This window comes from Mastigoproctus giganteus, chromosome 6 (genome assembly GCF_048544385.1).
Source record: "Mastigoproctus giganteus isolate SK-2022 chromosome 6, ASM4854438v1, whole genome shotgun sequence".
Lineage (NCBI taxonomy): Eukaryota > Metazoa > Arthropoda > Arachnida > Uropygi > Thelyphonidae > Mastigoproctus > Mastigoproctus giganteus.
In genome coordinates, this window is record NC_143580.1 from 156,027,873 (window position 1) to 156,052,481 (window position 24,609).

Sequence of the window (24,609 nt, forward strand, 5' to 3'; positions counted from 1 at the left end):
AAAGAGCAGTGTGTTTGGTGTGTCAGGAGACTGTGTGAGTTTTTAAAGATAATTTAAAATGACACTGATTCCAATCATAAATCTTATGATCAACATAAAGGAGTGCTGCGAAAAGAAAAGTGTTCAAAGTTACAAAACGAATTAAGAAAATAACAAAACATACTAAAAAAATATCAGCCAAGAAATTTATCTGCTGTACATGCCAGTTATAAAGTTACACATTTGATCGCTTTTGAAAGTAAACCATTCAATGATGGTGAATTTGTTAAGCATTGTTTGTTAAAAGTTGTGGAAGAAATTTGTCCGGAGAAATGAACAATGATATAAGACATTAGTTTGTCTCGACAAACAATTATGCAAAGAGTAGAAGTTATTGGAAAGAATTTGTTCAAACAACTTTTGGAAAACATAAAACAAATGAAATATTTTAGTGTGGCACTGGATGACAATACTGATGTAAATGACACAGCCCAACTCCTCATCTTCATACATGGAATTAATGATAATTTTGTGCCAGTTGAAGATTTAGCTGATCTACAGAGCATGCACGGAACAACTACAGGTGAAAATATTTTTGGAAAATTTTTGCCAATCTATCGAAAAGTTAGGATTAAATATTAAAAACCTGGTAGGAGTCACAACTGGTGGTGCAAAAAATATGATTGGTAAAAACATTGGGCTTATGGGTAGAATAACCAAGAAAATTATAGATATTGGAGCTGAAACTCCGATTGGAATTCACTGCATTGTGCATCAAGAAGCTTTTTATGGGGAAGTATTGGATCTCCAACACTTTATGAAGTGGTTATTTCAAATGTAAATTTTACAAGATCACATGGCCTTAATTTGGCTGTTGAAATATCACCGAATGTTTCAACAGCCAAATTAAGGCCATGTGGAGAGACAGAATAAGGGAAACCAATACAACAACTATCAAATATGGAGTGGCTGTTTGATCTTGCAATTCATACATACATTTCTAGTCATTTAAATGCTCTTAATTTAAAACTACAAGGGAAAGGAAAATTGGTCCGATTTGTTTGGTGACATCAAATCATTTCAGAATAAGTTGTTATTATTTAAATCCCAGTTGAGCAAGACAATTTAGTTCACTTTGAATGTTTTACTGAGCTAAAGGAGAAACACATTTCCAAAGAATCGTTGCCTTTTGTTATTACAATTACTTTTTGACAAGTTTCCAAGTCAATTTTTTCATATAAAATCCCATGAAAAAACATAAGCTTTTGGTTGAGAACCCATTTACTTCTATGACTGAAAACTACAATCCCAGATTACAACTTGAAATTATTGATCTTCAAGCCAAAATATGATTCAAAAATAAGTATACAGACTACAAAAATAAACTATTTGAATTTTACAAGGCTTTCCCATCTGAAGATTTTCCACTAATAAAAGAAAATGCCATGAAAATGGCTACTTTCTGTGAGTTTGAAGTTGGACAGTAAACAGATGTTGGTTTGTGGCGGCACGTGTTCGGACTGTTTTGAAAGAGAGAGCGGGAATTATAGAAGCAAATTCAGAAGAACAGTGCCCATGGAAGTATCTGTAGATAGAAAAGGCATGCAGCAGAAACAGTACATCTATGAGACAGCGAGTGGAGAAACTCTGTTAGAGATGAGTCATTAATTAACCTAACTGTGCTCTTCTGAATAGAATCTAGAAGCCTGGGAGAGGTTTTGGGGGCATCGCACCCCTCCCAGATGTGGGAACAATATTCCATGATAGGGCGGATTTGCGATTTGTACAGAGTGAACAGCTGTTTGGAAGAAAAGTAACGACGAGAGCGAAAGAGAAAACCAAGTTTTTTAGATGTAGAAGAAGCAATATTTGTAATGTGCTTGTGCTAAGAGGGATTAGAAGTCAGGGTAATCCCCAAAAGAGATATATCATCTTGCCTAGAAATCGGAGTGTCACCAAAGATAAGCATAGGAGCAGAAGAATCCTTTTTGCAAGATATAAGACAGGACTGAGTTTCAGAAGGATTGAAATCAACTAAGTTATTTCTGCCCCACTGGAGAATTACCTGGAGATCGGCATTTAAGGAATTGATTGCAGATATTTGAGAAGTTGAAGCTGATTGAGCAGGGCATGGTTTCTCAAAATGGAAAGTGGAATGCAATGTGCTATCATCAGCAAAACTACGGATAGGATTTCCGATCAATGAAAGAAGGTCATTAATATACAAGAGGAAAAGAATGGAAGGAAAGAACTGAACCTCGGAGGACACCAACATTAGTAGTGAAGTTAGAAGGCAGAGAGCCATCTACCATCACCCTCCGTGAGCGGTCAGAGAGAAAACTGGAAAACCAATTACAAAGAACAGTTGGCAAACCATAAGATAGAAGCTTGTTTAGAAGACCTTTATGCCAAACACGATCGAAAGCCTTTGAGATGTCAAGAGCAACTGCTTGTGTTTCATCGAACTTTTCCATTGAATTTGTCCATAAATTGGCGACATAGGCCAGAATATCATCTATGGATCGACACTTACGGAATCCATAAAGAAGGAAAAAACACTTTGTAATAAGAAAGTGAATAAAGGTGGCATAGAACAGGAGTAAGTTCAGGAGTGCAGGTTTTGAGAACAAGTGGAGAAATACCATCAAGACCTGGAGCTCCACCGAGAAATATCATTAGGACATAATCTTCATTATGTATTGAGATTAGTGTTACAAATTTGCAACCAAATTTTGAACAATTATTTAAAAATATCCAGTCTCAATCATCTCATTAAATGTTAGGTTTTGTCCAGTAAATGTTATTGTGTATTGTACTTAATAAAATTTTCGAATATTTCAATTTTAGGTTTATCATTATATTTATTTATTCACCTTAATATTTAAAAGTAGTGATCCTTTTCAGATTGTAAATTTTCTAAAATGAGCATTTAAAAGCAAAAGTAAAGTATTTAAAAATAAAGCAAACAAAAGTAAAGTATTTAAAAATAAAGCAAACAAAAGTAAGTCATATTTTTATAATTTTAATAAAATCTAAAAAATAAATCACTGAATATATCTGTTGCACATAAAAGTGCTGGAAATTTGCATTTTTTTTTATATATATAGCTTGAAAACAAAAAAACGAAAAAGGGGAAAAAAAAAAAAAAAACTTTTATGAGTAACAAGATAGAGAAAATGTGACACAATTTTTTCTCAAATCACTCTGTGTGGCCTGCGAAACAAATCTAACTTTGAATATGGCCCCCGTACGGGGGAAAGGTTGGACACTACTGAGCTAGAGCATTCCAATTATTAAATGACATTAATTAACTTCCAACATATTTTATTAATTATCAAAATGAACTTGTTTAATTGTATTATAATGGCATTAAAGATCATTTTAAGGTTTGTTTATGTAAATTATATAATACATTTGTGTATTTTATTATTTTGCAAACTCTCATTTTATATTTTATAGTTCACATGAATGCAACGTGTATGCACATGCACACACATATATAGTAGAAGCTCAAAAATCTGGCATTCATAAATCCAGAACTCTGAATATTTCTCCAAGGGTAGTCAGCAGTACAAGCACAGAGAAGAAATAAGTTAGCTGGACTTAAAAAAAAAAAAAAAAAAAAAAAAGAAAAAGAAAAAAAGAAGAACACTCAAGTGTCAGATTTATGTACAGTATTTAATTTCCACACCAATTTCTTTTTGTTTAAGATATTTCCTAGACCATATGTCATTGTCACTATGTATTTGCAACAACTAAAATCATTCATTTGGGCAAGATTTCATAATACTAGTTCACGATATGTACTTGATAGTACAGTAATCTGTATTTAAGGCAATTCAAGTGCAGGAATCCTATTGCACTATTCATAACTCATATTAAAAAATATTAGACAATTGCAACACCCATACTGGAGGCAGCATTCAAATATATTTCTTAGGAAGTATATTTTTATTTCTTAGGAAAGTACATTACTCATTGGACCAATCCAGCAGTACAGGTTAACATTTTGCTTAATGATGGTAACTATCATTCTGCAGAGATTATAAGGATCAGAACAGAGTAGATTTAATCTGTATTATCTAATAAAAACTGTAAATTATCCCTGAATACTTAAGCTATATGCAACAATTTTCAAAAGTCTGGCATGTGCTGGGTCCTGTGCAGGCCACATTTATGAGGTTCTGGTGTATATACTGACTATGAATCCTCAAACCCAAAATATCAACCAACTACTATTATTTATTGCACAATTCCTAAAGTTAAAATATCCTGGTTCCAAGTCCGGTTAGATACCTTAGATCCCAAGAAATAAGCCCTTAACCCAGCAGTTGTGGTGTGGGATCTGATAGCTGCCTTTCAAAAAAAAAAAAAAAAAAAAAAAAAAAAAAAAAAGTTCTCTTCATTATCCTTTAAATTTTTTCTCCTTACGGTTTTCATGGAGTAATTAAACCAGTGGTTTTCAATCTTTTTTCAATAACAGCACCCCTAAGTAATTTATTTTATTTTGCGGCACCCCTACTCAATTTTCTGCCTGTTAGATCCAATTCTCTCTCTCTGTATGTGTGTGTGTATATATATATATATATATATATTATATGATTTTTATTACAATAATATAATTATAAAAATTACATTTCATAATACAAATTATATATATATATATATACAGTATATAATTTTATTCATTATACAGAGGTACTAAGTAAACATCAGTTATAGATCACCACAAAATTAAAAAGATACTGTACACCTTTTTATAATGAAATAAACATATAAATTAAAAAATAATAATAAGTTTAAGTAACTTAAACCCAAATTACGTGGCACCCCTGGAATGTTGTTGTGGCACCCTAAGGTGCCATGGCACCCCGGTTGAAAACCACTAAATTAAACATAAGCACCCGTCAAGTGCTGCACCACTGTTTACATGACTTTTTATATGAATAGCATGGGAACTGATTTTTCTAACAAGTTTCAAATTCCATGTTTGTTTAACATCCGAAATTAACTGCCTTTCCACTCCCACAAGTTAAGTAAGCAACTAGTCACACATGATATGCACTCAAGATGGACACTACTCTGCAGGTAGCAAGGTAAGTAGAGCCTCAGGCTTCCTTGCACCATATAGCTAATATTAATAATAATAATATTATCACATTTCAAGTAGTGTGAAGCATGCCAAAATGAAATAAAATTTTGAAAAAATTTTAAAATTGATGTGTAGAATAGTATCTAATATGTAAATATATTTTTTAAATTTTTTAAAAGTATTTGTACATATAACAAGCAGAAATATATGCATAAGCACACATTTCCAATTCTGATCCATTTAAATTTATCGCCTAATATGTTTTGTTTTTTTTTTTTTTTTCATTTTCAGAAGAATTAATATTTTTTCTGATTTTTCAAAAATAACAAGTGATGACAATAATAAAAAAATATTTTATAAATATTTATTTTTTATTTAAAAAGATATACACAATAATATAAAAGGTACTTGCAAAAAAATACTTGCAAAAAAAAAAAAAAAAAAAAAAGATTGCACTACTTATATTGCAATCTTTTAAATAAATATTGATATAGTCCACGGGGCAATTACCAAAAGTTTTTTCCAGAAATTAAAAATAAAATTGGCATCTGTCAGGTGCCACACCACTGTTTGTGTAATAAGTTTTGGGCAACAGCTGCTGGGTTAAGCAAACCAATACTTAATCCTATGATTCCCATATAATCCAAGTACAGTCAGTCCTCGTATAACACATTTACATTACATGAATTCGACCATACGATATCATTCCCCTATTATAAACAGGGGAATGATATCGTATATAACACGAACCGAATTCACTTATACATGATTCGCCTTTGTGTTTACAAGAAATGGCAGTCGAACGCGGAATCAACCCAACCGAATGCAACACAATAGGAATGAAGAGAAGATTCTGAAAATGTATTTATGTTTTTTATATCAGTGAAGGGGGAAACACATTTCACCATAATAACGTAAAAATCCACACAATTCAGCTATCGGTATTATCACAAATGCAATTAGATCGAGTTTACTACCAGTTTATAATACATTCCACTAGCAGAAATGCAACCAGAAATTTTTATTGTTTTATGGTAGTAAAACACCCAGAAATGTGCTTTAGTAAAATGTGAGCTAGTAAGGTGCTAGTAAGGTGTTAATAGCAAGGTAAGTAAAGCCTCAGGCTTCCTTGCACCATATAGCTAATATTAATAATAATAATATTATCACATTTCAAGTAGTGTGAAGCAGGCCAAAATGAAATAAAATTTTGAAAAAATTTTAAAATGTGTCTCTACCTGTAGCCGAGTGGGCAGGAGCGGGAGTGCAGTAGCACACGCTCCTTGAGTAGACCGGGGTTCAAGCCCCTGACTGCTGAATACGGTCGATCTGCCAACCCGCACTGGACCAGCGTGGCAGATTATGGTGCATTTCTCTCAACATGAATTGTTGAGGAGGCTTCCATCCTGCAGTGGGTTGATAATGGCTGCACTTTACTTTTTTTTTTTTACCTTTACAGTGTTGTTTATTCAGTTGCTACACGCACGCAGCTTTGTTTATGTGCATCAAGCGTGCCTCCTCATTTTGTAATTGTGCTTTATTCCCTAAAAATGAGTAAAATACTTAAAACGTGTGAAAAGGAAGCGTCCTGGTGAAGACACTACAGATTCAGAGAGAATAAAAGAGCAATATCGATAGACAGAGGCAGACTGGGTCAAAAATTCTTACCCGGGAAAATTTGTAGCAGCCTCATACTAGCGTTTATGGTACGTTTTGTTCTTCTGGCCTTTGGGCCCACCAAGGTTTCCCCAGTAATGCTTATGGCAAGTCCACCTCTGTCGATAGAGAAAAAATATGAAATCGTGAAACACTTTGAGCGAAATGAAACACCATGTGATATTGTACGTGCTACAGGCCTAAATGAGGCAACACCTCATTTAGGCCTGTAGCACAGAGAAAATAAAAATACCTTTCATAGCAGGAACAACTCAAAGTATAACAAAATCCATTAGATCAAGACAAAGAATTGGAAGAGATTATTATTTTATTATTATTAGCTAGTATGAATCAGAGCTGTACTACGCAATATGTTCTACGTTGATAATAATATTAGTAAAATAATACGAGGAGTTTACCTCAATATAGTGCGTAGAACACTTCCGTATGATACCCTCCAGAAATTAAAATGGAAAAAACGAAAAAATCAATAACTTACTGGTACATTAGAGTAAAATATAAATAATTAAATAATCAATTTAACACAATTCAAATCAATTTAAAACAATTAAAAATCAAATTAACGCAATGAAAAGAATCTAACGAAAATATTCAAAACGATTTTCCTTCCTGAAGCTGACAACGCTTTTCGACCGATTGTCGTGATCACAGGAATGAAAATTCCTGTGATCACGACAAAGCGATTTTCCTTCCTGAAGCTGACAACGCTTTTCGACCGATTGTCGTGATCACAGGAATGAAAATTCCTGTGATCACGACAAAGCGTTGTCAGCTTCAGGAAGGAAAATCATTTTGAATATTTTCATTAGATTCTTTTCATTGCGTTAATTTGATTTTTAATTGTTTTAAATTGATTTGAATTGTGTTAAATTGATTATTTAATTATTTATATTTTACTCTAATGTACCAGTAAGTTATTGATTTTTTCGTTTTTTCCATTTTAATTTCTGGAGGGTATCATACGGAAGTGTTCTACGCACTATATTGAGGTAAACTCCTCGTATTATTTTACTAATATTATTATTAGCTGTATGGTGCAAGGAAGTCTGCGGCTTATGCTGCATCAGCCAAAAAAAAATTCTGAATTACCCCGAGAGAGAGAGAGAGAGAGAGAGAGAGAGAGAGAGAGAGAGAGAGAGAGAGAGAGAGAGAGAGAGAGAGAGAGAGAGGAGAGAGAGAATCACCAAGAAAGAGAAGAATGATGATATCCAGCTCAAGACCCTAGGTGTGCCAAGCCCATACTCACCAGATGTGAGCCCCTGGGGTTAAATGGAACATCTGTTTGGATCAGTGATCAAACAAAGAACAAGTTTGCTTACAACAGAAGCAAAAGCATTAGCAATATTTTATTACGTAATAGTCGTAATAAAATATGTAAGTATTTTATTAAGACTATTATTTTATTTATTGTTTGGTAATGTTTTGGTTACAAATGTGTGTTCAATCTTGGGTGGCCAGCACCTAACCCTATTTTTCCCATAGGGCCTGTTATTTATATTGCATGATTTTGCATTGCATGAGGATTTCTAGGAACACAACTATTGTGCTATACGAGAACTGACTGTATATTCAACCCTTGTCTATAATTCAAAAAATTTTAAATCTTAACCTTTGGGAGGTGTCTGTCAAAGGATAGTAAATAAGTGATTACCCCAATATTCCATTTAATTTACTCTTTAGACAATTATTTATTTAATTTTATGTTATAATAAAATTATAATATGTTTATTACACCATAACATAATATGTTATGGTGTAATAAACAAATAAACTTTAAATAGGAATGTTTCTGAGATTATTCTGAGAAGATAACCAAACTCTATTTCTACTTTAACGGCCTCCATACCTCAGTGCTCATCCGTAAGAGTGCACAAGTACACATACTTTGAATGACTGTGTAATAAGTTTCATGACTCAAGCCCGCATGACTGCTAAATGCAATATTGTTTCTTGTAGTCTGTCCTGTGAGCTCCTCTGATTATGTGGTCATCCTGGAGTATAAACAGAAAATTTATTTTAATTTTATTTGCAGTCACTGAAAAAGCAGATGAGGAATGTCCATGAAACATCAGTCTTTTTTTTTTTTATAATAAATAGATTCAGAATTTGCAGTGTCAAATGATTATTTACTTTATCCTATTTCAGATAGGAGTTATTACATCAAATGACTAATGAATATTTATAGAGATAACAGGGTGGATGAACAGTTCAAAATGCACTCATTATGTGTTAACTATAGTGGCTGAACACTTTATTATGACTTTATTTGAACTTTATTAGGTGAGCTAATGGCAATTCTAACATCATGATTGTGAATGAATTGTCAGTGTATTGTACCACCATTGGCCTGAATCATTACTCCGACACAATGTGGCATCAAGTCAACATGGCATTGAACTGTGACACAAGGAATATTTGGACCATTTGTGCAATAAAACGTTCCTCAATTTGTGGAATGACATGGACAGAGATTGTGCTGAATAACATGCCTTTCCAATTCATCCCAGATATGCTCAATGAGAATCCAAGTATTAGGCTGGATAGAGCAGACACTTGAAATCTCCCTTATATTTCTCAAACCACTCTTTCACATGTTTTGAATGGTAGATGATTGCATTTGTCATCCTGAAACCCTATCACCCTGTCTTTAGGAGTAAACTTAAAACACTACTGTCTTTACTTGTTCAGATATGCTTTATCATTCATAGTGTACTCTGGTGGGACAGAGAGTCACTAGAGGGCACGGTAACATGACCCACACACCATTACACTTCCTCCAGCAGCCCATACTGTCAGTTCACAATAGAATTGCTGTAGTGTCTCATGGTTATTTTCACCATATGTGCTTGCTTTTGTCAATAAAAAGCATAAATAAGGACTCACTGGACTACATGACTTGCCTTCAGTCTCTCTGCAACCATCCTCTGTGTTCCTAGCACCACAGTGCAGTAATATTTTCCAGTTGGTATTAGAAATCAGTGGGCTCCAAAAAGGTGATCTACATCTGGAGTGCATCCTGTGTAGGTTATTTGTATGCAGGTACTTACATCAGTGATGCTTTGCAATATTCTCTTCATTAAATGCAGCAGCAGTTAATTGTTCTATCATTTCACGACAATTACACTTCATAATCTTCTACAGAGGTTAAACATCTTGTTCTCTCACTTTAAATTTTTGGCCATAGGTGCATCTGCATAAATGGTTGCATATAGTCCCAAACCTCCATGGTCCTAACAAAGCACCCAGTCAGTGTAGAACTTGTAGGTTAATCACAACAGTAGCAGAATGTCTCTTAATATGCTTTATGGCTGGTTTCTATATTAGAGATGCCACAAGGAAAATCATATTCTTGATCTGGATCAAAAATTAACAAGGATTAGTCAGATACCTTCAAACAAAGGACTCACCTGGAGGCAATGATTGCAGATAAATAATGTGAAATTTAATGAAAGAAATAACTGCTGTCTAGGGCATGGGATGGGAGGGGGGAGGGCAAAAAAGAATTTTGTTTTCACAAATAGGACTAGCTATCATTTTGTTAAATATAAAAGCTAATATGAAATGTTAAAGGAAGTAATTTTAAAACCTACTAAGCTTTTTATATAAAAAAAAATGGTATTGTTTAAGGTTCAAATGGATGTTAACAGAACTTTAAATAAATTTATTTTATAAATAAATCTGTAATCTGTAAAAAATACTCAGAAGGTTAAGCACTCCCCAAAGAAAGAGTGCTACTAAAATAAAATACCAGAAAATAAAAACACAAACACACTACAAAGAAACAAAGGGCCCACAAGTACCATCTTTTCAAGGGACACCAGCACAACTTGTGAACTAAAAAATAAAAAAAAGTAGTATTTTGATCACTGTCTTAGCAAAATATCAGTGGATGTCCCAATAAGCCCTGGACAATAAGAGAAATAACAAACCAAACACAAACTATGCTATGACTATGATCCTCAATAGAATAAATAAGGAAACATAACAAACAAAATGCACATTAAGACGTAGACCCCTCCAATTGAAAAATCCAAAAGAATATGCAAATCAAAATTTAAGAAATCATAATTATGATTTTTTTTAAACTGCACTCTGCTACTCAGTACACTGGTGATAATATATTGGCTACCAAAAAAACAGTTACAGTGAAGGTATTCCTCTAATCACCTTGGGGCTGTACCGAGGTGATTTATCTAAATTTAAAGAGGGACTGGATAAATATTTAGAAGAAACAGATAAATAAGTTATTAGTGGATTTTTTTTTTAAAGGTTGATGTTACATTAGCTTGCTTCCTAGCATTACCAGCATGGCTTTCAATAATAATACCAATTTTGAGAGTCAGACTACAGCATAATCACAAACAGAAAAAAACTCCTTGATTTTATAATAATTAAATAAAATGAAAAGCTAACTGAAGAGAACAATTTTAGTACATTTTGAAAATCTGTCCTTTACGTAGATCCGAATAACAGTGAGACATACTACCACATTCAGACAAGTTTGTTATGTGTTAGGGAACTAAATTTGAATCTTCATTGTAGGAAGCCACCTCATGTAGAGTGTACTGTACTAGATAAACACCATATTTAAAGCACCATGTTATACAGTTTACCTAACTAATCACTAATTATGCATCATAAGAAGGCAATGAAAGAAAAGTTCTGAAAAATTGCTTCATATGAAAGAATGGATGACAGAGAAGAATGAAGTTTCAGATACACTCAGTGAGAAAAACAGCACAAGAAATGCTAAATGTGATATATATTCATATTATTAGTCCAGTAAAAAACTGAATGATTGTGACATCAGCAGGGCAGAAAAAGTGGACTAATATTTTGAAACGATTTTGTATTTCTGAGAAGATTTGGGAGGGTAAAGATATGCAAATATGTTTTTCCATGTTTTTTTTTACTGCAGATATCAGAAATACTGTAATGTCTTAAATTCATAGTCAACTTATATTCAAATGAATTAATTTAAACTAAATTTATTTGTCTTGCAACAATACAATTAAATACTACCATTTGATTATAGTGTGAAAATATCATTAGGAAATAAGTTTCTGCATATTTTGAGGAACAACAGAATGGAATAATATTAATTTTAAATTTCAATGAAATAATAAATGAAATTAGCATCATAATTACCATAAAAGCACAAAATTTTATTCAAAACAATTCTTTTTAGATTTTAGATTTGGGGATTTAGACTAAATCAAAATAAAAATTTTCTGTTTATAATCTTGGATATAAAACCATACCTAGGTAGAGGTATATATCTGTTGGCTATCAAACTAGGAAGTTTACTAGCTTCATTTTCATGACTGGTTTGTTTAGCAATATAAGATTCAGCAGGTCTTTGACTTCTAGAAGGAGAACTAAGTTCCAAAGAAATTGGTTCCTTCACATTATTATCTCTGCTGTTCTACACAAAGGGGAAAAAATAATAATAATAATAAAAATAAAACACACACACACATGCACACACGTGTGTGTGTGTGTGTGTGTGTGTGTGTGTGTGTGTGTGTGTGTGTGTGTGTGTGTGTGTGAGTGAGTGAGTGAGTGAGTGAGTGAGTGAGTGAGTGAGTGTGTGTGTGAGTGAGTGAGTGAGTGAGTGAGCGTGTGTGTGTTTTTCCTTTTAATGGCGCTTTGACATAAAAAGAAAAACACATAAACTCACATATATATACAGGCACGTATAATGTCCAATTGGCATAATTACAATGGCATTAACGTTGCACAAAAGTATTCATTAAACTATAAGCTAAAATCTAACCGATTATGCATACTAATAATATATATATATATATATATATATGTATATATATATTTTTTTTTTTTTTTTTTAACTGGGGGATAACTTTTTCAATACATTACACACATTTTCATTTATGAGTAATACAGTAAAAGAATGGCACAAAACAGTATGTCCTATTGCACATCATTCTAAAGATAAAAACAACAACACTACATTAAACTTTACTTAACTTGATCACAAAAAACCGTAAATACCATATTTCAATCACCTTTTGGCCTTCTTCAGAGACTGCTATGTAGTTGCTGGTCAACTTTAAAGTTAAGCAACAGGTAAGTCACAGGATATTTGAGATTACAGATAAAGTTGGAAGAATATCAATGGCCACATTGATTAGCAGTGATATTAAACAAAGATGCCAAGCAAATGGAAAACAATAAAGAAAACGTCCTTTCATCAGCAGCAGCCAGTGAAAGCAGGGAGGGCAAAAAAAGAAAAAACAGCAAAACATTAAGGTGGGTTAATTCAGAAAACAGATACTATGATACTAAAACTGATGCAAGGCCAAGTCAATTTACAGCATACTAAAACATCAAAACTACTAAATGCATACTGAATTTCTACTAAAACTGAAAACTGCACAAATATGCAGATCCAAATGAGCAAATTAAACAAAAGTATCATAAATACAAATTGAACAGTGTGTGTGGGGGGGGGGGAAGAACCTAAGGGAAAAGTGAAAAGGAAAGATATTTCTATGGTTTTTATGATCAAGGAAAATAAGTTTATATAACAGCACAGTGTTTATGTTATTTTATTTTAGATAGCTTTATAATGGTGTTTCTGAATTAGTGCAGGGAATGTCAGGTGGGCCTTGAAAAGCTTCAAAATTGTTTAAAATATTTTAGTGCTGAATACATCACTGAAGAAGAGAAAAAGATTGAAATGGAAGAAATGATGGAGGCTAACACTGCTGTTGAGGTAAAAATAATCAATGAAATATCAAGTAATATAATTAATGAAGCTGTTGTTTGTTATTTGATTTTTAGGAGCATTAGCAACTAAGGCCATATTGCTCCGGGATATGCGGTGGTCTTTCCCTGACCTTTCCACATCCTCCGTATTTGGTGGTGACGGGCTTGAACCCCGGTCTAATCAAGAAGCGTGTGCTATGCACTGCTACTCCTTCCCACCTGGCTAAGGAGGCTCCATGTAATGAAGCAGGTGTTGATGTACATCCAAAATGCCGAAGCTGAAGGGAAAATAGGATCACGGAAATTACAAAGTTATATATAGGTCATTTTCCAAAGAAAAAGTTTCATAAGATTGGAGCAAGCCATTAATGACACCAAATATACAAAAGGGGAAATAAAGCTACTGTAATAAAGCAATTACAGAGGAATTTCAATCCTTCGTAGATGCTTACACAGATTTTACCTGGTAAAACCTATGGATACATTTACCTAGTAAAATCAATGGGAACATCTTAGAGAAGAGAGGGTTAGAAGTAGTGAATGTGATCTTGGAGAAAAGCAGGTAGATTAAGCCAAATAGGGAATGCGAGTACCAACTATAATAAATTATGGAAAAGTCATGTGAAGGTAACAAAAACTTATATTTGGGATTTGTTGATCTTGAAAAAGTATATAGCAAAGTACCTAGAAATCTGCTGAACGATATAAGGGGAATAAAAAGTTTTTATAAAAATGGCAAATCTGCAGATAGGACTGAAGGAAGCCTTACAAAATGATTTAAAGTTGGAGTAAGAATAAGTTACGTCTTATCACCACTTATAATTAATTTTTACGGATCATTTAAGAAAAGAAAAAAAATAATAATAATAAATATGCAAGTTACCACAAAAACTAGAAAAGAATGCAAGTAACCAGAGGGGGAAGGGGAATGCAAATTGCTTGAAAAAAAAAAGAAAAGAAAAAGTTCAGTGTAGCAGATGTAAAAAGTTGTTGTTGTTATTTGGTTTTTAGGAGCATTAGCAACTAAGGCCATATTGCTCCGGGATATGCGGTGGTCATTCCTTGACCTTTCCACATACTCCGTATTTGGTGATGACGGGCTCAAACCCCGGTCTAATCAAGAAGCATGTGCTACGCACTGCTGCTCCTTCCCACCTGGCTACGGAGGCGCCCGTGTAAAAAGTGGATCACTGTTTGGTGACAATACCGTGCTTTTAAATAGTTGCTTGCAGATATTCCAGAATTGCTATAATTAGATAAGAATTTTACATATCACTTACATTATTTAACAAAAAAAAAACAAAAAACAAAAAAAATTATGAAAATTTGAGAGAGAGAAGGTAACTTTAGAGTGTACAATAAATAACAAAAATGGAACAAATCAGTAATTTTGGATATACAGGAACAATCACTGTCATGGATGTCTTTCCAGTGATAACAGTTAAGACTGCTCTAAAACACTGAAGGTGCTTGATATTCAGGTTCTATTTGCTAATCAACTGCATTGGATTTTGGCAAAATTTAATCATTCTGTAATAATCAAATCTGTTTGATCCATTACACTGGTAACTATTAGAATCATAGATACACATCTATGATTCTAATACTATCCTCAAGGTGATCACCCAGGCATGAACCAACGTAAGCAATGCAACACCACACATAACTATGCAATACCGGGTAACCTCCGTAGCCAAGTGGTCAGGAGCGGGAGTGCAGTAGCACACGCTCTTTGAGTAGACCGGGGTTCAAGCCCCTGACTGCTGAATACGGTTGATTTGCCAACCCGCACTGGACCAGCGTGGCAGATTACGGTCCATTTCCCTCAGCATGAATTGTTAAGGAGGCTTCCATCCTGCAGTGGGTTGATAATGGCTGCACTTTACTTTACTTTTACCGGGTAACAGATGACCCTCATCACCTGGTACAATATTAATATTCTGCTTAATCCTTTCAAGAGTGATTATGCTTAATGCATAGGTTTGCAAGAGTCAATTTTCTGCTGGAGGTTAGCATTAGCATTAGCATTAGTAGAGGCATTTGATGCAAGAAAGCAAGCTTATGCAGCATCAGCCAAAAAAAAAAAAAAAAAAAAAAAAAAAAAAAAAAAAAGTAACATAAATAAATAAAAATAACCACTTCCACTTCACCCCTCTGTTCGCTCGAAATACCTGTCCAGCTGAGCCTTAAACTTATTTAGGCTATCAACTTCCACGACAAGGGATGGAAGTCTGTTCCACCCACCAACCACCCGCTGGCTAAAGGCAAATTTCCGCACATCTATCCTACATCTGTATTTCCTCAATTTGAATTTATGCCCTCTCAGGTGATTTTTCTGAGCTAGAGGAAGAATCCCATCAGCATTGAGCATGCTCAAACCATTCAAGGCTTTGTACACCTCTATCAGATCACCCCGCTGGTGCCTAGTTTCCAGACACTGTAATTTGCAAAACTTAAGCCTTTCTTCGTAAGAGAACCCCTTTGTCCCATTCACCAATCTAGTTGCCCTTCTCTGTACTCTTTCCAGCAGCTCTACATCCTTCCTGAAATGAGGCCTCCAGGCCTGTATACAGTACTCTAGGTGTGGCCTGACCATTGCCTTATACAAGGGAATAATCACCTCCTTATCCCTGCTAGAAAAATTCCTATATATCATTGACAATACACCATGAGCTACTCTTGCAGCTCGTCTGCACTGCTCAGAGAACTTCATATCTGCCTGCACCACCACCCCCAGGTCCCTTTCATTCTCTACCACTGTCAGTGTAGTACCACAGAGTTGATACGCTGCTCTGGGGTTGCTGTTTCCCATATGTAGTACTTTACATTTGTCAATGTTAAACTTCATTTGCCACCTCGAAGCCCATCTGCTCAACCTTTCCAAATCCTGTTGCAGCAGCATAGTGTCAGTAGTGTCCTTGACAACCCTGCCAACCTTCGTATCGTCTGCAAACTTGGACATTAAGCCTGATATACCATCATCAATATCATTTATAAATACAGAAAACAATAAAGGCCCCAATACTGAACCCTGAGGGACTCCACTAATAACATTAGTCCACGATGAGCAGTGTCCATTGATTACCACTCTCTGTCTTCTCCCCCTCAACCACCCCTTTATCCATAGCAGCAACTTGCCTCCAATGCCACACTGCTCCAATTTGTGCAGCAGTCTTCCATGTGCAACAGTATCAAAAGCCTTTCTAAGATCCAAGTATATAATATCAAAGTTAGTTCTGTGGAGTGAGTTTTTTTTGTGGTATTTTGAAAATTTGTAAAAATTAAAACCTTGAATACATAAATGCTTTTAAATAATTAAGTGCTGTTTTTTTTTTGGCTTGATTGCCCATCATTACAGTGAAATTATCATCAAAAATCATTACTTTTTTTATACCATTTATATATTAATTGATTCAATTTAAACAACTTCTACATCTGAATTTCAGAAAATTTACACTTTTGTAAACCAAAATTAGACAATTAAGGCTAACAGTGCAATTCCTCCTAATATAATTTTCAAAGCTATTTTCATGCTATGATCTATAATAAACTGATTCCACTATTACTTGATTTGGTTTTTTTTTTTTTTTTTTTTTTTTTTTTTTTTATTTAGGAGCATTAGCAACTAAGGCCATATTGCTCCGGGATATGCGGTGGTCATTCCCTGAATGACCTTTCCGCATCCTCCGTATTTGGTGGTGACGGGCTCGAACCCCGGTCTAATCAAGAAGCGTGTGCTACGCACTGCTGCTCCTTCCCACCTGGCTACGGAGGCGCCACTATTACTTGAAAACAAAGATAAAGGATGATGCCACCTACCTAGAAGGTTTCAATGTAACACAAAGAGATACATTAATTGAATATACTTGTTGCAATTACTTAACAACACAACAACAAAGGCTATGATGTGTCAAAACATTTTGTTGGTGGTGATGTTATTTACTGTCATTCATTTATATTTTATTGTAATACTGTATTTTTTTGAATAAGTAAAAAATTCTGCTATTTCTGATTTGTCTTGCTAGTATTTCTTGTAGAAAAATAGGAAGTGAAGTTTCCTGAGAGGACAGGCTCACATGTCATCTCCTCGATAATCTACAATAAATAATGATTTACCAGTTAGCCGAGTACAGCAACTGAGACACTGAGATGGATCTGATGTTGTGAGGAGGTAGGAATAGATCATGTGGGTATGACCTATACATGTCCTAGCCAGCATGTACCTCTTGCCTCTTGGAGCACAAGCTAGTTTTCTGGGGATTAAGTTATTGCTTTATTTGAAAAGTTTATTGTTATTGGTTGTCTGAGTTTGCCAAGTTTGTTGCCACCAATCAATTCATTGACTCTTTATGATATGCTTAAATTATGTATATGGAATACTGAAGGGAAGATCAAGGGCGCCATGACTTGCTACCATTATAGCTGAAATAATTTATTTTGAGTGCTCAATGTAAGTCTGCTTCCTGGAATTCCAGGCCAGGGACCTAGCAAAATTGGATAGATTGCTTATTCCTATTTATTCATCAGCAGAACCCAAATTTGTTCCAACAAGAGGTATAAATGTGTTTCCATTGAATGGCAAGAAGTGAACTAAGGGAATCACTGTGAAAACTTATAAGATAATGAATTAGGGTAGGATGTTATGTGAGAATGCACAGTAGGAATCGGGACACTCTGCAGGGTGGGGGCTGACAACAGCAACATTCCTGAAACGTCACCTTAATGTATACAAATTTAATTATTAACTGAATAAACTATCTTAATATTCAAGTGGTATAAGAGTGGTCATTACTAAAAGTATAATGAATTGGATCAAATGGATTTTAAAGCAATCAGTATACATACAATTCACTACACAAAATACGTCAGTTAATAACTGCTGTATCTTATATAGCAGAACTCCTTTGGAGTTATCCATGTGTATAAATGGAATATAATTCTCATATTGAATCAATGATGATGATGCTCTTTAAATTTGCACAAGACTCGTCTCCATTTGAAGTGCCAGGTTGCAAAGTATCCAAGAAGGTACAGAAATTTGTACAGGTTAGACTAATCTGGGGAAAAAAAAAAAAAAAAAAAAAAAAAAAAATGAATATGCCTCCACAGCAGGATGTGGAGGCATATTCTGGCTGGCTGATTTGCCAGTGGATGTAACCTATACAAATTTTCCCAGAATAGCAAATATAAAGTTTTCCAAATTGGATGTTTGTTGGATCTTTTAATCACAACTGAGTAAATGAACAAAAGTATTTGTCTCTAAAGATGTGAAGGTTTGTTAGCTTCAGTATACAAACTCTGAACAGGAGCACTGCAATACATAAAGCACTATGCTTTACTGAGTCAAATCACTTTAAAACATTCAACCTTGCAGAGTTGTAGACTGGAGAGCCATAGTCAGTCTTGATCATATTAGAACATGGTACAGGTGTAAGAGCATGTGTCTCTCAGCACCCCCACATTGTTGAAAGCAGGATCTTCAGAATGTTGAAGTTCTTGAGACAGGTGCTTCAAGGCTGTCTGAAATGCTCTATGGAGTTTAATCTGCTGTCTAGGACTGTTCCTACAAAATAAGTGCTGGGTACTGTGGGAATTATTTCATCACCTATCTAAAGTTCTGGGTCTGAGTGTAAGAATCACTTTCTGAAGAAATGCACAGCCACTGTTTTTTTTTTTTAAATTTAAAGACAAAAGCTGTTATTCTGGACCTATGCAATAATCTTAATTAACTATTACTCCTTTCAGCTCATTACAACAAGTCTTATTGTCTTTGTTTTTGTGTTTATAACCATGAATTTCTAAACTTGAGAGAAAGTGAATGTACTGTATGTACCTCTTTTAACATAACAGCCAATGAAAAGGTATTTACAGTAGATCGTCAATAATTCGGAACGTCAATAATCCGAATGAGCCAGCATTTATTTTATTTTATTTTTTATGCTAGTGCCATAAAATAATTACAGTAAGTGCTGGTTATTGTGATCACATTTGAAAATTGAACTTTGATTTTATTAAACAGTAATTCTAATAAGAGAAAATTGGAGGAATATTATCTAGAGGCTATAAAAATGAAGATATAAAGCACAAATTTACACTTAAAAAAATTTGTGCTTTTAAAAATTAACAAAATTAAATGATACGTGAAAATCAGAATAATATTATCCACAGGTTAACAAAATAAAAATAAATTTATGCTTGCATACATAGCTTAATTAATATACATCATCATCAGCCATTTTCAATCCAATGCAGGATGAAGGCCTCTCCAGCAACTTTCCAGTTCCTTCTGTTTTGAGCACTGGCCATCCATTTACTACCCACAAACTCATGAATTTCATCTATCCATCTCCACCTTTGTCTTCCAGGTTTTCTTCTAGCTCCTCTTGGGTACCATTCTGTTATTTTCTTAGTCCATCTGTCATCATGTCTTCGAGCTATGTGTCCTGCCCAAGACCATTTTAGTTCTTTAGTTTTGATAAGAATGTCCTCTACTTGAGTTTGCTGCCTAATCCATGTGTTTCTCTTCTTATCTAACAGTCTGGTTCCCAATATAATTCGTTCTATTCTTCGCTGTGTAATTTTCAGCTTCTCTTCCATTCTTTTGGTGAGCGCCCAAGTTTCATTTCCATAAGTCATGGTGGGGAGTATACATTGGTTCGTTATTTTACGTTTCAGACAAACTGGGATATTGCTCTTCAGTATGTGACTATATTTCCTGAATGCTATCCATCCAAAATTTATTCTTCTCTTGACTTCCAGCCAGTTATCATTATTACAGCTAATAACTTGTCCCAGATAAGTATATGACTCCACCTTTTCAATTACTGCTCCTTCAATCATTATGCTCCTTTCTGTGGCATACTTATTCATCATTACTTTTTTTTTAGCCATATTTATCTTTAGTAATCTTTGGGATCATGGGTTATGACCACAATGTCATCTGCAAATCGTAAATGGTTTAGTTACTCTCCAATCACATTGACTTCTTTCTGCGACCTCAAAGCTTCCTCAAGCGCAACAGTAACCAGCTTCGGAGATATTGTGTCTCCTTGTCGAACTCCTTTCTCGATTTTAAATTTCCTACTGTCTTTGTCTAGTCTAATAAATTAAATTTCCTACTGTCTTTGTCTAGTCAATTAGCATTCTCATATATTTTCTTAAAAATCATAATATGTGGGGTATCTATGCCTTGTCTTTCCAGTGCCCGAAACATTGCCTTATGCTGTATTTCATAATCCACAAATGCCAGGCATAATGGTGTTTTATATTCATTTGCTTTCTCCATTAGCTATGATATTACGTGAAGGTGATCCATAGTTGAGAATCCTGTCCTAAAGCCAGCTTGCTCTTTCGGTTGATTCTCATCAAGTATTCTGTCTAATCTGTTGGCAATGACCCTTGTAAACAACTTGTAGATGTGGGATAACAAGCTAATTGGTCTACAATTTCCAATTTCTGATTTATCTCCTTTCTTATGCAGCAAAACTATGATTGCATTATTCCACTGCTTAGGCGTCACACCTTTTCTAATGCACTTTGTGAAGAGTCTTGCCAGTTTTTGTGTTATGTCTCTTCCTCCCAATTTTAACAACTCTACAGTAACTTCATCTTCCCCCGGGACTTTCTGATTCTTCATTTTCTTCAATGCATATTCTACCTAATCAGGAAGAATATCGGGTATGTCGTATGTGTTGCTAATTTGCAATCCATCTTCCCCACTGCTGGCATCATTCCCTCACTCCTTGTATAATTCTCTATAGTAGTCTTCTGCTATTTGAATTATGCCTTCTCTGCTGTTTATAAGTACACCATCGCTATTCTTCGGTTTCAGTATCATTTGTCTTTCTGTATTACTGCTCATGGCTGCTGATTTAAATTCTTTGTTTTCCCTTAATGCTTGTTCTACTTTTCTTGTGTTAAATCTTCTTATGTCTTCTCTGAGTCTCTTTCTAATGGCTTTGCATAACTCAGTATACTCAATTTTTTCCTTGTTAGTGTTTATCTTGCTCTTAATTTTTTGCCTTCGGTTCATCATAACAAGTGTTTCTTGACTAATTTTTTCTTCTTTGGATTTCTTTTTCCCGATAGGTTTCTTGGGCTTTATCACTTTCAGAAAGTTGTAATATTCCTCGTCGATATCTTGGTCCTGAGCAGTCTGCAGAAGCTCAAACTTGTTCTTAAGTTCCAGTACATACCGCTTTTTCGCCTCTTCTGTTATCTCAAAGACCTTTGTATTATTTACTCAAGTCAGTTTTTTCCTTTCCAACATCTATATCAAGTGTACATCTTACCATTCTGTGATCACTTCCAACATTTACCTTACTCAGGACGGTAACATCATTCACAATATATCTTCTGTTAGTGAGGATGAAGTCGATTTCATTGGTTGTTAATCCATTTGGACTCGTCCATGTCCACTTTCTGTTTGCCCTTTTCTTGAAAAAAGTGTTCATTACTGACAGTCCTTGAGATTCTGCAAATTCCACAAGTCTTTCACCTCTTTCATTTCTTTCACCAATTCCAAAATTTCCTATAGTTCCCCTTTCTGCACTGTTTTGTCTTTTTCCAACCTTAGCATTGAAGTCCCCATAATAATAGTGTAGTAGGTTTTCTGCTCATCTAGAAGACTCTCAATTTCGGTGCATAAATCATTATAACCTTTAGCTTGTACCTCTTAGAAATCTTGAGTATTAGTCTTGACACTCTTGGTGATGTACTTTTGAATTCCAAAATGTTGTTTTTTAAATCTTTATGGACCAGAAACCCAACTCCACCTTCACTCCTTTCACTGTTTCCATTGGTGTACAGCAGATTTCCACTTGATAAACTTATAAGTGATTCATTTCTTCTTGTTTCAGCCAAACAGATGATATTCCAATTCACATTTTCTAATTCCTTTTCCAGCTCTAATATCCTGTCTTCACCGATGAGGGATCTTACGTTGTAACAGGACAAGTTCAGTTTCCGTGCATGACAGCCTCGTCGTACCCAGAGATTCTTAGCACACTCTGCTTCCACTCTGATCCTCTCGCTGCCGTAAGAGGGGGAGTCAAAACCGCTGGGGACTGAGGGCCATTTGTTTTGTCGTGCTGTCATATGCTGGAGGGTTTGGTATTTTTCTCTTCACACTGACCAGGCGTCTTGAAGAGAACCACTCTACATGTTCCTTGCCACCTAAGTGACGTAACAGGGCTTACCATCGAGAAGGTGTGCATGAGTGGATTTTAGGGAGGCAGGCTAACCGGACTTCTCCTAAATCTTCTGTAATAGAAAGATATTGGATCCATCAGTGTTTTAGACTGAGTGTCTAATAACACACAGGATACCTGTTCCCCTTTAAGTCCCAATTAATATACATACAGTACTAACTAAACATAACACTTTGTAATCTGTTATTCAACACATTTTGTAATTGATATTTCTGTTCACTGACTATGTTTTTTTTTTTTTTTTTTTTTTTTTTTGGGGTTGTAAAATCTAAAATAGTAAAAAAAGGTAGGCGTCAATCAGCAACAAAGAACATGTCACGCAAAAATTGCAACTAACACGATATGTGAGCGAGATACCGAGTAAAAAAGTTTAGATAGAGGAATGAAGAGAAGGTTCTGAACATTTATTTACAGAGCTTTATTTTACTGAGTTATGGAGTCTTCTTCCTCATCTTTTAAAAGCAAGTAGAAATTTTTAACAATTAAATCGAAGATTGAGATTTTAAACAGACTTTCAAAGGGAGAGAGCAGGTCTTCATTAGCAAAATTTTACGAGGTTGAAAAGTTGAAAATTTTGCTAACGAAGACCTGCTTTCTCCCTTTGAAAGTATATTTAAAATCTCAATCTTCGATTCAATTGTTAAAAATTTCTACTTGCTTTTAAAAGATGAGGAAGAAGACGCCATAACTACAGTAAAATAAAACTCTGTAAATAAATGTTCAGAATCTTCTCGTCATTCTTCTATCTAAACTTTGTAAACTTTTTTACTCTGTATCTCGGGCACATATCGTGTTAGTTGCAGTTTTTGCATGACGTGTTCTTTGTTGTTGATTGACGCTTATCTTTAAAAAAAAAAAAAAAGTCAGCGAACAGAAATATCAATTACAGATATTAAAAACAACAAGGAAAAAATTTTAAAGTTTGCATCAAAACTTGATTCAGATGGTGCAAAAAAAAAAAAAATTATGAGAACAGCTAATGACCCATCCCTCGAAGATGCCATTTATTTGTGGTTCACACGTAGAGATGAAGTTTGGGAGAATACATATCTGGATCTTTGTTGTGTAAAAGGGCACTGGATTTTAACAAAAAATTAGGCAGTCTCTCAGATTTTAAAACCAGTACAGGCTGGCTAAAAAACTTTAAATCACAGCACAGCATTAGAAAACTTCACAATGAAGGGAAATTTTATCTTGTGATTTTGCTGCAGCAGAGTCATTTAAAAAAAAGTTTATCAATCTTATGGAAAGCGAAGGATATTCCAAAGATGACATACACAACACTGATGAAACTGGAATAAACTGGTAGTCACTGCCTCAAAAATCTCGTGCATCTCGCTGTGAAACAGCTGCTCCCAGGTTTAAAGTGAGTAAAGAGTGTTACAGCTATGGTTTGCGCTAGTGCCAATGGAATTCACGCTTTGGCATTGATGTTGACAGGAAAATCAAAGAATTGTTGTTTTAAAAATGTTTCGTGCCTCTCTGTGAGTTATAAAGCGCAAAAAAATGCATGGTTGAACTCAGAAGGGTTTACTGATTGGTTTACCAACGATTCTATTCAGAATGTCAAAAAAAAAAGTATTGTGAAAGAGAAGGCAAAATGGGCAAGGTCTTGCTTATCCTAGACAATGTGGCATGACATCCTTCAGTGGAAACATTAAATAAAATAGACAATGGATTCATGTTTCTTCCACCAAACATTATCATTCCTCCAACCAATGGACCAGGGAGTCACAGTGCATTATGATCTCCGTTCTCAACGTGTGTGATTGCGACCGACCAACCAGAGAGTCATCGAAAAGTTGAAGAGAATCTACAAAAAATAAGTCTTGCATCATTTACTTTTAGCAGAAAACAACAAAAAAGCATCATAGCTTTTTTGAAAAGCTGTCTCTAGGATTGTTTGATTGAGGATTTTTTGAC

General features: G+C 34.6%; 1 protein-coding gene across 1 annotated transcript in view; it reads right to left on the reverse strand.

Annotated features, from left to right (window-relative positions):
• The window catches only part of LOC150084675 (uncharacterized), a 284,941-nt gene that overhangs the window by 124,630 nt on the left and 135,702 nt on the right, over positions 1-24,609 (reverse strand). Inside the window, exon 10 of the mRNA XM_090376319.1 lies at positions 12,010-12,173. Coding sequence (XP_090232445.1) covers positions 12,010-12,173 — 164 coding nt within the window. The remainder of the gene's footprint in view (positions 1-12,009; positions 12,174-24,609) is intronic.